Source organism: Euprymna scolopes, chromosome 3 (genome assembly GCF_053919585.1).
Source record: "Euprymna scolopes isolate OS-2025 chromosome 3, ASM5391958v1, whole genome shotgun sequence".
NCBI classification, from domain to species: domain Eukaryota; kingdom Metazoa; phylum Mollusca; class Cephalopoda; order Sepiida; family Sepiolidae; genus Euprymna; species Euprymna scolopes.
The window spans coordinates 71405326-71422483 of NC_136484.1; the positions used below are offsets into that span (position 1 = coordinate 71405326).

At 31.1% G+C, this 17158-nt stretch overlaps 1 protein-coding gene across 2 annotated transcripts in view; it reads right to left on the minus strand.

The window, feature by feature from the left end:
- The window catches only part of LOC145256147 (spindle assembly abnormal protein 6 homolog), a 205561-nt gene that overhangs the window by 21049 nt on the left and 167354 nt on the right, over positions 1 to 17158 (minus strand). For both annotated transcript variants that reach the window (XM_080114734.1, XM_080114732.1), the window contains exons 5-9: positions 16124 to 16376; positions 14783 to 14902; positions 8053 to 8169; positions 2219 to 2488; positions 706 to 849 (exon numbers count right to left, since the gene is read on the minus strand). In XM_080114734.1, the coding sequence (XP_079970860.1) occupies positions 706 to 849; positions 2219 to 2488; positions 8053 to 8169; positions 14783 to 14902; positions 16124 to 16376 (904 nt within the window). The remainder of the gene's footprint in view (positions 1 to 705; positions 850 to 2218; positions 2489 to 8052; positions 8170 to 14782; positions 14903 to 16123; positions 16377 to 17158) is intronic.

Sequence of the window (17158 nt, forward strand, 5' to 3'; positions counted from 1 at the left end):
GTTAATTAAGCAACTGTGTCTTGATTATTACTGACCTACAAGATCACAACAGTTTTTTTAAAATCTGGTTCAATTAAAAATTTAATGACTACATAATACCATAGAAATAAATTTAACTTTAAAATTTCAATTTAAAAAATTAAAAAAATTTAAAAAGGTGTTTATGCAGTTCAGCAAAGATATTTAAAAACAAAGATAAGGATGGAGTTATCTCCCCTGCCCACCCTTGTTCATACCTATATTTGCCAAGATGTCTGCATCACAAGGGATCTGACTAAAATTTGATTTCCTCTGTAAAAAAAAACTACTTGATCAAATTAAATGATTTCTTTTATGAGAAGTTCATTCCATAATGGGTACGTACATAATAGAAATTTTTCTTTATCTTCGTTTTTTAATATCTTTGCTAAACTGCATAAGCACCAAAAAAGATAAAAGGCATAATTTAAATGCAAAATAATGATAAAAATATTTTCAGGTAATCTTGAGTACATATCTATTACATATTAATATTGTCATTATATTGCAATTATATATATATATATATATACTAATATATACATACATACATACATAGGTGTAGGTTTTCATGTTAAATTGTGATTATGTATCTATTTGGGAGGTGGCAGTGTTGTATGGCATAAATTATAAAGAAAAAACAAAAAGTCAGAGGTAGGAAGAGATCGAGGTAGAGGCAGGTCATACTTTGGCATGATAATTTTTGTTGTCTCCCTGCAATTTCCGAATGATGTCATTTCCTTTCTTCACTTCAACGGACATCACTTTTACTTTGCCTTCCAATTTGGTGATTTCTTTATTTTTCGCTTCTATCTCTTCTTCATATTTTCTCTGAAAGACAAAAAAAATTGATTTGATCGCAATTTAAAGTAAAACATTTATTGTAAAAATATAATGGTTTGGTTTGGTTTAGTTAGTTTGGTCCGATTATTTAATGTTAATTTAGTCATTTGTGCAAAAGTTTTCAGATTGATGTTATTTTTGATATTTTGTAAATAGTTCATAAACAATAGATACTATTTGATCCATAAATTGAACTTTGACAGGTACTACCACTCTCAGCCAGAATTTACCTGAAGGGAGAAATTTGACACTTTTTGAAAAAGGAAAGAAAAAAATGCCATATCTTGTTTAATGTATTCTCAAAATATGTAGTGTATCTCTGAAGATCTTTTACCAAATGCAACACAATTGAAGAAGATACTGAGCCACCACCTTGGCAACTAGGCAGGACTTGAACCTGGAGCATGCAGCCTTAAAAGTGTTTTTTAAAAAATGTCTGAACACCAGTGGATCTAGGCAGAAAACCATTCTTAATGTTGCAGGTGATACAGTTTGTGTCTTCTCTTTTGCATGTCACCTCCAATCTCCCATAGCCATGTATTTTGGCTAGTCTATGAATTCTTTCAAAGGAAAATCAATATATCACAAAAGGTAAAATAATTATTTGAAACTACTTCATAAATCCAACATTAACAATATATTACAAATATAGATATATCTAGATAAAGTTGTAGATATATTCCATTTTAATTAAAGGAGGTACAAGATTATTGTGGGCTTTGTGTTCATGCTTGACATTTATAAAAAGGAAATACAACATTTTACTTTATTTTATTTGGAAATTATAGAAATTAGGAATAGTAATGCTAATAAGTGGCTAAGGGCATAACATGGAACCGCATCTTTACTGCATCCTGACAGATGACAAGTATGCCTTGATTAAATTTACAGAAATTTATTTCAATTAATGTCAATTACGTCCCCTATAACCTAATTAGTTCCACCCTAAAAACTGAATATATAAATTATAACAGACTAGACATCTTAGCCGGTTAAAAATAGACAAAAGTTAGAGCTCATTACAATGAGTGCTTTATGCCAAATTGATAGTTGAATATGGTTAAATTTGTGTTCATTTTTAGATTAAATACTAATCACTATTAATCCATAAATGTGCATCCAACAAATACCATAATACTTAGTTTACTGCACCTTATCATAAAAACGATATTCAAACAAAATTTTAGCTAGATTGACCTAGTAATTTATGAGAAAAAGTGGAACAGACAGACAGAATAAGAGAACTGTAATATAGATAAAAGTGTTGTAGATTGGGCATAAAGAGAGAGTGCTCTTCATTCAATCCCAGATCTTCCTACTAATTTAAAAATAAAAGATATTTTCTTAAATGGCTTACTTTCTGGTCCTGCTCCGATCCTAATAAATCTGAAGATCTTGCTAAAACCTGTTCCTTATCTTTCACTTCCTGTTCTAGAACAGCAATCCTCGTCCGTTGCTGGTTGATGATTTTTTCCTGTTCATGAAGGTCACCATCCATTGCAGAATTCTGCTTGCGCAAACCTTGGACTTCTTGTTTCAGGTGCTGCAATTCATCTTCCTGTAACGATATTCGGGACCGCATCTCTCTGTGATTAGATTCTAATTTGTACTTCTTTTCTTGTAATTCCTGAAAATACAACAGAAAAAAAAAAATCACAGAAAGTAGTTTATATATAGATATATATGTATATTCTGTGAATTGCAATCTCAACTCTGCTGTATACCTATGAGACCTGGGTATTGTATAGAAGAGTACTGAAAAGATCGGAACATTTTCACCAGGCAAAACTGCATATCTTACCTTTGCTCAGGGTTGGAAAGCATAGAAGTCACAATAACAAGACACTGTCAATGCTGGGCCGGACACCTTGCCTGAATGCCTGACAACTGCCTACCCAAACAAGCTCTTTACTCAGAACTTGGCATTGGAACCAGACTAAGTTGTGCACTAAAATGCTTCTTTAAAGATAAGCTCAAATCTACCCTTAAGGTGACCAAAATTGACACAAAACTGGGAAGTTAATGCAGTCAACAAAGAGAGCTGGAGAAAAAGAATATATGAAAACACCAAACTCTTTGAAAACAACAGAAGATTAAAATAAGAAATAACAAGTGAAGTATGCATGGTCCCCCGTGAGTGCACAGTGAACGAGGCATAAAAAAAAATGACTAAGTTCAGCATTTGCATCCCCCTCCCCATTAGCTCCAAAAGTCCCCAGGGGATGTCAAATCCTGGTGAAAATGAACAAACGGTGCAGATTTAGGCCTTAACATATGTAAATTTGAGTTCTGCACCATGCAAAAAAAAGAAATGACTAAGTCCATCATCCCCCCCCCCCGCCCCATTTAGCTCCAAAAGTTCCCAAGACCTTAACATATTTAAAATTTGAGTTCATCACTATGCAAAACTGCTAAATAGACAACTAGAAAACTTTGGACAGATATGGTAAAATAGTCCCAAAAATGGAGTGTTTTATTAGCCCTAAAAGAGCCCTGGGGCACACCCAAGAGTTATTGCAAAGTATAGACAAACAAAATTATATAGAAACCAGTTAGTTACAACTTTTCAGAAAGTTTTATAAAAATCCAAGGCATCAATTTTTTTTTAATAAGCACAAAAGTGTCAATTTTAACCATTTTAACCCGAAAGCCGCCCCTAGGAGGGAAACCGGAGTTTTCCTGGAAAATTCGTTCTGTTACTTTTTACTCATATCATGTTTAATGTTTGTGCAAAATTTTTAAAAATTCCAACGCATGGTTATTGAGAAAAGTGCGAACAGACAAACGGACAAGGGTGAATTTACAGGTCTACTCTCCTTTGGTCAGGGGACCAAAAAGATCCCCAAAAAGCTGAAGCACAACAACTTGTGAATTCTACTACTATCCCTTGTGGTGGCAACATCCGCTTCTTCCATACACAGATAAGATTTGTTTCACATCAAATCTGGAAAGGTCCGAAACTTGTCAAAGTTTTTGATTATATAAGAGTGAGGACTTCATTGACCTTGAACTTTGACCTAAATATCTAAAATAAAATCAGTTATAAGACTAATAACTTGATTAAGTTATTAGTTATGATTGATAACTTGACCAAGTGATGTGGATGCTAGGCTGTACACAAACAAATTGGTCTGAAAACAATCTCCTTGGGGGTACTAAAATATCAATACAAACAAAATAATTACAAATGAATTATATATATATATATATATATATATATATATATATATATATATATATATATAACAAACTATTTATCTGTTAGTCTTTGTATATACTTTTAATCAAATTATTTTTTTTTTAAATAGGATTTTGAAAAATTAAATTGAATTATTACAGTATCATTTAAAAGAGGGAACAAATGAAATACCACCAACAAATGGACAAATATAATTTTATTCCAGCCAGAATGACACAACAGGCTTCATGAAATGTTGTCACTTTTTGAATGCATATTAATGTCCATCTGCCAAGGCAATTCCATTTCTATCATGTCAGTCCTTATTTACTTGCCTCCCCACAAGGAAAGAGTTAAAAAAGAGGTGTTTTTTTTCTCCTTCACTGAGGACAGAAAAGAATAGATCAGTTATTCACCAACACAAGCAAGTTGGTAGAAGGGTATATTAATGTGTATTTAGTAAATAAATAAAAATTTATAAAACAAAATTATGTTCTTATTAAACCTAAATTTTCTGATCTAAATAATGTTATGGTATCAACTTCCATGCACATTGAAAAAAATGACCAAAAATTTAATGCAAACCAAAAAAGTAATTGACAATATGAAAGAGTTTATTTGGAATGAGATTTTCAGCTGTTCCTTTATGTATATAAGCACCATATATTTAAAAAAATATTTAGCTGACAATGACAATTATTTTACAAAAGAATAAAGAGACATTTTTTCTTAATATTAAATCTTACATTCAGATATTATTGCAAGAGAAATATAACCAGCACATTATTCAGATAGATGTAGAAAGCAACCATGAAATTTCCACAAGTCTCACTAGTAAGTTACGATAATAAAAAATTGAAGGCTCCTTCAGTCTTCACAGACTATGGATACCCACCATAGAGGTGCCTGCACATGAAATTTTTGTGGCAAGAAGTGCACAATCTTCAACTACACCTTTCCTAGATCAACATTGTTGAATAACAGTGGTAAGTGGAGTATATATATATATATATATATATATATATATATATATATATATACTAGCAGGGGTGCTCGGCGTTGCCCGGGTGTTTAGGGGTGTATGCTGAGCAAAAAAGCAAAAAAACAAAAAAAATGGTTAATTTTTTTAAATTTGACCCCTATTATGACCCCTTAAAATTTATTGTTTGGGGCTCAAATCAAGTTATTAAGTTAGATCCATGTTCAAGGAACCTATATCTAAAATTTCAAGTGTCTAGACCTAAAATTGTCGGAGGAGTTTGGTAGAGTTCTTAAAGATCAAATCGTTGAAATTTGACCCCTTAACAGCAAAATTTCTGGCTGAACCCTGTCACATCGATTTTCCCAAATCTCAGTACCCTGTATTTCAAATTTCGAGTCTATAGACTAAAAATTGACAGAGTTATTGCGTAAGGAAATGTACACAGACACACACACACACACACACACACACACACACACACACACACACACACACACACACACACACACAGACACGTTCACTTTTATAGATAGACAGATAGATGAAACAAAAATATATACGTATACATAAATATATATGGAAACGATTTTGTGTTCATTGTAAGCTTTTTATGCAAATATTCCGCAAGTATAAATCATGTAAAATATCTGCATGAATATAATTACCCGTAATAGTTAACTAAAGGTGATCACCCTATAAGAAAACCGAAAAAACTAATAGGGAATTAATTAAAAATGAATGTTTAAAAGAATATGCAAATTAGTTAGATCTTTTGCTAATGAATGCAATTCGATAACTCATATATAAGAAAATTGTATTTTCTTTAAATAAATAGAAAAATATGGTTTTTAATATGAATAACACTACACACCAACGGAATACGGAATTATAGGTGTATAGATTAGATTAAATAGGGGTAAATTAGTAGTGATGATATCAAAAATGTGAAAAAGATACCACTGGTAAAAATGTAAACGAAAGTTCTACATTATGTAGAAAAAAAAAACTGTACAGGTCCGTTTTCAGTTTGTGTTGCTCCCAAAAATGTAAATTAGGATTTTTGCGGATAAACTATGCTTGGTTGTGTATATAAAAAGTACTCCCTTTTTAATAAAGGAAGGACTTTCACATAAAAATTTAATAAACAAAAGATACGGCAAAAATTGAATTACACTTGTAAATCATATCTAAAAAAATAGCATGGTTCGTAAATTGCAGAAGTACTAAACAGATAAAAACACCCGCATTTTCGTACTTCTGCAATTATTTTTCTTTGAGTGACACTGAGACATAAAGTGACACCCCTCCCCCGAAAAAAAACCCATAATTACGTCGAAACTCCCACACACAAATATATATTATCAACTGAATCAATTACCCAGACAGGAAAACATAAGATCTTTCTCAAAAGAAAATCGAAGAAAAAAAAGTGAAAAAAAAAAAAAAAAACGCGTAGGAATATATCTGATATAAAAAGCATTACTTTACCTTGTTTCTTTTTCAAAGTATTATGGAAACGATAATAAAATTCAGACAGTCAGGTGAATAGTTGAAAAATGATTTTAAAATCGTCCTTGGAAATAAATTTTAACCTTTTGGTAAACATGCTAACACCTTACAATGAATCAACATCTTTAGCCGAGACTTTAATAGAGGGCTAACAATTTAAAATATTTTGTCGAAAAATAAAATCATCCTTAGCCTAATTATTTTTTTTTTTTTATCAATATTTGTAACTTTTACATTTATAGAAAATAAATAATTAAAACAGATCATTTTATCACCATATCTCTTGATTTGGTTAAAAACTATATCCATTCATAACCGGAAGTGAAATAGTGAAAATTACTTAAAATGTGCCAGTTTAGCAAATAGTACAAAATAACTTTAATTAAAATAATTTAAATAAATTAACTTTAAATAATACTCTTAAATAGAACAATTACATCAATTACATTACTATAACCAGTAATTTTAATTGAGCGAATTATTTAAAAAGATTTTCTTTAATATAATATGCAAATTAGATTAGTTCTATTATGTACATTGCCTTCAATATAGTGTATATATATTGATCGTGATGCTATTTATTTATATAGAAAATCTTATAGTAAATAAAATTTATATAGATAACCGTTTTCAGCAGGAAGTTTTGTATATATTAATCAAATTGTGAACAAACAAACAGACAGGATTACGGATTTATATATATATAATAGATATATATATATATATATAACTTACCTGTTGGATTGGAAGTTTTTAATTCGACCGTGTTTGGATTTTACCATTCTTGGATTTTTTACCCTTCACCGGACTATTCATTCATGTGAAATCTTTTTATCATTTTTTCTTTTACCCCCTATTCCCCTTACCTCGCCCCTTTTTTTTTTTTTTTTTTAAACCAAGTAAGATCTGTGACTTACTTGTGGTTTCATTAAATACTTTTACATGCAAAATCCGATCCCGTATTTTGCTAATTCCTGCCCTCTGATGAGAAGGAGAGTATTTCTTCGAAACTCCGCGGATTAAGGACTATCCACTTATCTTGTGCTTCCTTTTTAAAATTAAATATGTTTTTAACTCTTTTTCAAGATGTTTTTTAACATGTTTTATTAATCATTTGTTCATATTATAAGCTCTATTTCCTTTTCGGGTTTTATCGAGCTTTTACATCTGGTTGAGATTACTTTACTTGTAAATATTAACTCTTTAATATTTATAATATATTTTAAGTTTACCATTTTGATTACCTTGGTAAACTTATTGTAATTTTTATTTCTTTATATATATATATAAGATAAGCCGAGATAAGCAGAGAGCACATACAGTGCTTAGACTTCCTAAATGGTCTATCATCTGGTACTAACCAGGCTCAACATTGCTTAACTCAGTGATCTAACGAAAACCAGCGTGTCAATGTTATTATACCATATATTGATAATGTAGCACTGAAATAAGATTTTCAAATAACCACCATTAATTATTCAAGTAACAGTTACCATCCGATTTAATTCAGACAATGACTTACCTTATTTGTATTTTCTAAATCGTAAAGCTTTGTCTCCATTTGCTTCACAATTCTTACATGAGACTGCTCCAACTCTTTGCGATCATGTTCAAGTTTCGACTGGCAATTGCTCTTCATCTACACACAAGGCAAAAATACCAAAAAAAATGTTATCAATTATGAACATTAAAAGCTTGTCATAAAAACTGAAAAATTATTGTAGCTATAGAAAAATGTCAAAGCGTACAGAGAATACAAACAATGAGTAAAGTGCCTGGAAACACTGGGTATTACAAGGCTTTCAGTACACAAAATACAGCACAATCCAAATGAATTCTTTAAAATTTTAAATGGACATAAGTTTTTTATATATATTTGAAAGAGTATAAGCAACTTGATCACTTAATTCAATAAAAAGCAAGATTTATTTATTGCAAAAAAAAATAAAAAATAATTAATTACTAAAACAATTGTGATGTTAAAAATGTATATAATTAATTTTATTCTTTAAATAGGTACCTATTCAGACTGGCACTTACATCGTAAAACAAAAATGAAGAAAAACTTATATATTGTACCTACTTGTCACCGAAATAAAGACTGTATATTCCAAAAATACTGATAAGTGATAGAAGGCCATGTTTTATTAAAGAACATAATAATGGGAGGTAATCAGTGATTGTTTTGACAGTTTCCATGTGTATTGGGGTTGTATGCTTTTGTCTACTGATTCGTTGCACATTTTTTTCACCCTCATTGAAATAGAGTAAATGATCAAATTAAATGATTTTTGGAATTTTTTTATCTTTGTCCCATGACTGGTACATATATCAAACAGACATTTCTGTATTTTATTTAATTTTAAATGCCGTCATAAGTGCCAATCTGAATAAGCACCAAATAGTACTTATTAATTTCATAATTATGGAAGAAAGAATAGATTGTATGAAGAGTATCGATTGACATTTTAATTTTTTTTTTTTAACTTTTCATTTTACTGACCTTAAACTATAAAATTTTTAAATTATAATTTTGTGTTAAAAAATGCAAACTTATAATTCAAGAAAATTTCATATTAAGAGAAAAGTATGACAAAAGAAAGGAGAAATGGGTTTATTGGCAGAACAATGGTTAGGAAGTTGTTCACCAAGGAACACTAAAGAAAGCCGACATGAGATTGTTGGTCAAAGTATGGCAAACAAATGATTGGACATAAAAGGTAGATATTTTTTTATAGAGTTGTTTATGGGCAGTTTTAGGCATGGCCGTGGCTTTTGCGACAGTTCACAACAATTAAAAAGGGTTTGCAAAATCTTGTGTAGTATTGGGAATCCCAGCTTAATTGCTATATAGATAGTTTTAGAAATAGATATATAAATATATTTTCATTTCCCATCAGCGAGTTAGCAGGGTCAGAAAGGTTAGGTTGGACAGGCACCAACCTTGAGCGATCTAAATAGAATGTACCGGAAATTAGGGGTGACACGGGATTGTGGTCGTAGGCTTCCGGTTGACAGGCACATGGGCTGAGAATTGGTCTAGGCAGCAGATGAAGCAGATGGGAATTTGGGTCCCTCCCCGACAACCAGGGTCCGAGATGTAGGCTTGCCTTGAATAAAAGATTGAAGCTTCAAATCCCATCTTGTTGTTCATTAATGAATCTGTCTGCAGTACCACTCCCCGGCAAGATGGCAGACCAGCGACCAGAAGGCATCATCCGCTGGCCAAGGCAAGCAGGTATGTTCACATTACATTTGCGCATACACGTCTCAGAAACCTTCCAAGGCAAAAGAAACTGTAAGAATAACACACACACACACACATAACAGTGAACTGTACGTAAGAGAATACACACCCACACATGTATAACAGTAAAAACAGTGATAAACGTAAACGAAACGTAAAACGAATCGAAACAGAAAACGTAAAAGAGAACGATTAGTAAAAGCAAACATTAGAAACCGAAACGTTTAGCAGTAATAAATAAGTAATAATAAATAAGAAATACTAAATAAGCACACAAACACTTTTTTAACACTTGGCTTTCTGATAGTTCACAACAATTAGCGACGGTTTGCAAAGTCATGTGTTTGCAACAGTTCCCAACAGTTACAGTTGATGTGAGTTGCGATTTGGAGGAGATAGGGAAATTAATTGATCAACCAACTAACAAGCACAGCCTCGACATTAGATGTGGATGTGGACCTTAGCATTCAGAGGATCGATAGTGTCACACACCTATCTGGAGTGCAACTGATATTTGAAGAATGTGTCGGAGTTTATGTTTTTGTATTTTGTTATATTTTATTTTATACTTATGAACCCATGCGTGTCCCTCAATAACCGTCAATGTGAGAGACAATGACACTGTCAACAGAGAAGAGGAAAAAGAAAACTATGGAGACAGCTTAGAATCGATGGTGAGTGAGGTAAGATGTGGGTATTACAAAGGTTCCAAGTTACGAACACATTCTGGGGTGGCATATTCTGAAGGATACACTAGCCAGTTTTCTAAAAGTGTTTATTTGGTGAGATATTACAGGTTTAAACAATTTTATTCTACTTTTTCTAATTTCTTATCCAAATATACTTATAATATAAGAAACACTTTTTCTATTTGTTTATGTTTGTGCATTATTTGAATTTCGTGATCTTTTGTGATTTTCACGTCCACGTGTTATGCAGATGGTCATCAAAATGTGCTCAGGGTTAATGTTGACGTGATGGTTAATAATGGGTTATAGTCAGTTAACATACTTCCTAACTTCTGGCATAGCACTACCAGAAGCAGTGACAAGGCAAATCAGTTCCTTCACTTTTAGTGTTCTTCAGTATTTCTATTGTGAAGTGGTTTATTGAAATAAAATATAAGAAAATGACATTATTGAAAAGTATATAATAAAAATTAACAAAATTATACAGATAACACAATTAGTCTTTAGTTGCACTTTTAATAACAAAATTAAACAAATTAAAGTTTTTATTTTATTTGAAATTTTATAAGAAATATGTTTATGAAATTATAAAAGTAAAAGTTTGTTTTTTATAATTTCCAAATTAAAGTTTTTTTATTTGAATTTATATAATGAAAGTATAAAAATATTGGAAAACCCTAATAAAAAAAAGAATAGATGCACACGGGAGATATAGAGAGAGAAAAAGGAAGGAACTGATTTGCCTTATTGTTTCCGGTAGCGTTACACCATAAGTTAGAAAGTATGTTAACTGACTTTAACCTAATAATGTTTTGGGCGTTTACTTAGCAATACACATGAAAAAATTGAAATAGCTTGAAATATTTCAATATTGGTATGCATAGAAAGAGCTTGATGAGCTAAGAAAGAATCTTTTTAAATTTTTAAAATCTGATTAAAATTAAGGAAGTTATGGCTATTTTTGTGCCTCACACGTTTGGATATTTTTCCCTCTTTAAGATCATATGCAGTTCGTCACATTTTTTACACTACTTTTTCAGTAAAAATGTCATATCTTTGTTAAAACACAAGACTAAAAAATGAAATTTACTGTATAAGTGTATTTTTGTACAAAGAATCAGAATATGCAACTGAAAATCTCCCAAAGTTTATGGTTTCCAAATAATCTGCAGTAAATGTGCATAAATATGCAGCAATTCCTTAAAAATGCCATGTATCCATAAACAGAAAAGAAGTTGGAGAACTCAAAGTTGAATTGTAATGTGCTTTATGTACAAAAAACTTAAATCTAAACATAAGACCATTTAAAAATGAATATATTGCAATATTTCTTTGGTATTATTGTAGATTAACACCTTTTGTTTAACCCCACTCAACTCCTTCTGACCACCCCTCCAAAATGTGATTCTAACTTTTTAGGAAATTATGTATAAAATGCCATGAAAAACTTTAATGAAAGATAAACAAATTATTTTAGAATTGAATGTAAAATAATTTCCTATTACAGATCATTCTAGCATTTTAGGGCAGTTAACTGTTTTTTTTTCTATGGGAAAATATGCATGCTTTTTTTTTTTTTTTTTTTTAAGATGATTATGTGCAGTTTTAAGAGGGTTTCTATGCAATGAGAATATGTGGAGGGTTGCCATTCGGACTTTGAATTAATTGTAGGGCTAAGGAAAATTATGTGTGAACATACTGAAAACTTGACAGAGACAAAGCTAACAAAAACAATATTAGAGGGGGGAGCGGTTAGTTTCACAAAAATTTAATGTAAAATAATTCACCATTTCCTGGCCATTCTAGCATTTTAGGACAGTTAACCAATTTATTTTTATGTGTATTTTCTTTAAGGAAGGATCTATTTTTTGTTTGTTTGTTTTAGACGCTTGTATGTGGCTTACAGAGGTATTTTGTTGGAGGGGGAGGGGGGCTTGCCACTCGAACTTAGTGTTATTGTTAGGGTTAAAGAGTGTTTTAGGAGGAGACTTGCCACACATAATTTGGATTAGAGGTGAAGTTAAGAGAGCTTTTTTCAAAGAGAGCGTTCACTCATATTTACTGTTAGCGGTTCATAATTATTGGCTTTATATTATATATTTAGTTTTAATTTAATAAGAAACTGCGTTGCGAAATTTCAAAGAAAATTCAATAAATTTGTTGATTTCTATTTTCGAGGTTGAAGGTGTTAATTCCATAGGCCGTTTATACTACGCTGGAGCAGGTTGTAAAAATATCTTTCGCTTAATAAGTAGAAAAAAAAATTAACGAAATAAAAAGCTTCCTAATTGTAGTTTGATGTGTTTTCTAACTGCTTTTAAAATTTCAAGAATATTGATATAGATTTTCTAACTGCTTTTAAAATTTCAAGAATATTGACATAGATTCGAAAAAGTTGTCAAAAAAAACAAATATATAACAAATAAATGTTATCAAAAGCAAGTTACTTTTCTACCTAACTGGATAATTTTTTAGTGTTTTTATTTAATGTAACATGTTTATTCAGCTTGAAAACAGTGTTTACCGATGTTTTGGAAAATTTTAAATGGCGCCCGCCGCCCGACTCTCTTGAAACGGTAAGTTTGGGGAAAAGAGTTAAAAATAAAAAAGTAGACAAAATACTGCTAGAAACTCGCTCAATATATGTTACCGTGACATAGGCTGACATATATTCGGTGAGTTTTTAACAGTATTTGTATAGTTTTGTTTTTTTTTAATTTTTAACTCCTTTTCTCAAACTTACCGTGTCAAAGAGAGTCGGGCCAGGCGCCATTTTTAATTTTCCAATACATTACATCGGTAAACACTGTACGTTTTTCGAGCTGAATAAACATGTTACATTAAATAAAAACACTAGAAAATTATCCAGTTAGGTAGAAAAGTAACTTATCTTGCCTTTGATAACATTTATTTGTTATATATTTGTTTTTTGACAACTTTTTCGAATCTATGTATAAACGAGATTTTGATACTTATTTTGATTTTGAAAAAAAAAACATTTGTGGCTGTTCGCAGTAAAACATTGTTTTAATTCGCTGTTCAAAACTAATTTAAAGAATAAAAGTGCATGCAAGCTATATACCTACAAAAGTTTATTTTGTTTTTTTTAACCATGTGAGAAATTGCAACAGATTCATAATGCTGAATTGGTTGGGATTGTTGTTATTATACATTCTGAAAACCGAATAGTTCTAAACTAATGTTATTCTGATAACAAAATAGCTCTAATTAAACATAAGAACATTTATATTCATATTTCATTATGTTTTCATTTTGTTTTTCTTATATTTTCATTATGTTTCATTTTGTTTTTCTTAATTCGTTCTTGAATAAAAATTAAAGAACGCGTATTTGTTTATACACTGTGCTATGGCTGATTCTACAGGCTGTGGCTGTAGCTGCTGCTGCTGCTAGTAATATTAACTTCATTTGACCAAATTCGATAAATAGAAACAATTTTTTTTTTCGGATAGGTCCTTTTAAATTATCAATTACCGCGGTCCTACTCAACATAAAATAATACTTTTAATTGATAAAGATAGTAAAAAGATTGATTTACTTACTACTGGGTGTCTGAAGAATTCTTTTTCAAAATGTTCGATACTCGGCATATTAAAGTCTTATTTTTAACACGACAAAAAAAGAAATGGTCAAAAATATTTCGGACACTTGACAGTATTAAGATTAACACCTCTTCTTATTGATTCCCAAATTTCATGACGAAATTCTTCATACAATCACGGTACGGACCTTTAGAAAACAGGGGGGGTCATTACAAAACCTTACCGAAAACGCCATTTTGTGACGTTCACATTTTTATCACTTTATTTGCTCAAAACTCTTAAAATATATAATGTACATTCATATTTATTAATTCATTTGAAAGTATATTCATTTCCGAACAAAACAGTAGTAATTTGAAGACTTGAAGTGCTTTGGTTTAAAAAATATGGCTATTTTAGTAGAACTACCTTGAAATCTGTGATTATCCAAAGCGTTTTTTCGTCCGTGTGTATTACTAGTTTAATAAGTCAGTTGCTAGATGTCAGAACTTAAATGAATCCAAGCTTAAAAAAATAAATGTTCAATGTTTGACAAATGTTTGCTGAATAATATTCAATTAGTTACATGTCTCCGAATGGTTTCCAAGCATTCCAGACAGATGTGGGTTACAGACTGATGGTGCAAATTCTCCTATATACAATTTTAAGTAACAAAGGTTTTTCATGCCAAAAGAGATTTTTTTTTTAATATAAAACATGTGGAAGTGCAAGTATCTAAAGATGAAAAAATATTAAAGCCAAAGAAAGCAATACCTCAAGTGCTTTTTCTTTCTCCGATGAAAGTTCCTCCTTATGAAAACTCTTCATTTCATTTATTTTCGATGTCCACTCAGATTTTAACTTTTCCAATTCTGAACATTTTGATGAGAGAGACTGTAACAAGAATGAAAAGATAAAAACATTTTGAATTTGACAAATGGACTAAAATATCCTTTCTTTAACAAAAAAAAGTTTACAACTAAATAATGACGAACAGCGCATTTCTATGCATCTTTCTGTCAACTTGATTATTATCACACATCTACCATGAGACAACCATTCTTGATCACCATCACTTAAATTTTAATCTGAAAACGAATTCAGGGTTTTAACCTGGCAATCTATCATTATCCGAAATTATATTTTTTATATTGATAACTTACCACGTACCAAGGAAAATGGCAACTCAAGAATAGAGATTGTTGGTTGGAAGATGAACAATACTATAAGAGGATTGGAAACGATGGGTGGGATGAAAAGAATTTGATTACTTAAAAGGACGACTCTACAAGTAGTTGGTGACATCTGATTTGAAAAATGGCATGTTGTAGGCAGCTGGAAAGCAGTTGTGTGATATTGTGTTACAGAGATGGAAGTTTTGAAAAAAATTGTTTATGGAAGATCCATCTGGTTTTAACCACAATTCTAGCACTCTCGACCATTAGCCTGACCTTAGGGTTAATATTGGGGTTAATAAAGAACATATCTTCATCACTATCATTGTAAAGTAAATTCTAGTGTTTACTACTTTCATTTTGTTTCCCAATATTATTATAATGAAGATGGGAATGGGATAAAAAGTAATTCTTTTTATTTTTAACCTTTTCTTCGGATAGTTAGGCACAAGATCAAATGTGAGTTTGATAAAGTTTCTGTGAAATGTGCAGGATTCAAACCCTGGCAAACCCAGGATTTTATTTTTCAGTTTGTGTCATTAACCACTTATTCATCGTCATCCATGGAGAAAGGAAAAATGTATCACACGCAAAGAATCATAATTTGAAGACTACGAGTTCAATCCCTGTAAAGAGCAGTACTATTAGATGTTTCCTGACAAGTGTAACACTAGCGGATATTTAACCCTAATCCAGAGTATTCTCTTTTTGGCAGCTGGATTCTTTTCCCCACATTAAAAACAAACTGATGTTTAACTCCGCCCTTATCGAAAAGTAAATAGAAACTGGATATTACCAACAACTCCATTCTTAAAAATGTTTTCAATAATTGTTGTTTAATAGTAATTCATGTTTCTACATGCTTACACTCGTCACATGACCGCCATGTCTTGTTTTGTAACATTGGCTAAAAATTAAAAACAAATAAATCATAACTTACTTCCTGAGTTTGTTGCAATTGTTGAGTAAGGTTTTCATTTGTATGTTCCAAACGCTGATGTAGAAGTTCATTTGTTTCTTTCAACTGCTTCAAACAATCAGCGAGATATTTTTTGATATCACTGTCTTGTCCTGGGACAAACTTCAAAGACAGATGGATCAGATGCTTGAAAGGATTCGTTTCCACAATGTTCAGAACATGGATGCAACGATCTCCATTGCTTCCCGCTTGGCCGATAAACTGTAAAATGAATCTGAATAAGAAAAGATTGAATGAATAACAGCCAGAACTAAAAACAAAACCAATTTAGTCCACACATAAACATGTTTGGCTACATGTCTTAGTGGTACATGCAAATGGCAGACATTGCAAGCCATACATACCTGTCCAGCCAAGAGAAAAGGTGAGGGAGGGCACAAAAGAAATTACAAACATCTCTGATTGTGAGTTGGGCCACATAGAAATGTCTTTTGTTTGAAATCCTGATACCAACCTACTGAAAAAATGAATGTTCCTAGATTGGCGCCAGATAAACCACCTTGAGTGGGTAATTTAGCCATTATCTCTAGAGGATACCTCAAGTAGTAAGCTTCTGGGTGATCTAATGGTGACCACTGACAAAGGCCAGAATTTAAGATTTCTGGTCTGCGGTGAAAAAATTACAAGAGATGGAAAGGATAAGAACCTACAGTTTGGAGAAATCAATCTTTAAAAAATTGTACAAAGTAGGAAATAAGGACCCTGACTGGCTTCACTGCAAAAAAAAAAAAAAAAAAAAAAAAAAAAAAATCGACACCAGTTTGACTTTGACTTCAGCACACACATTGGCTTTGTAAACAAATATTGCAGCAAGAAAATGTTTTTTTGAAAAATTGGATTGCCATTTTTTTTTTTTTTAATAATAAAAATGAGTTATATTTTTCTAAATTCTCAAATTAGATTTTAATGTAGGGAAAATCCTGTTCCTCAGAAAATGTTTTGTAAAAAGTTACATAAATATATAAACACACTCTACAAAAGAAATCAATCTTGGTT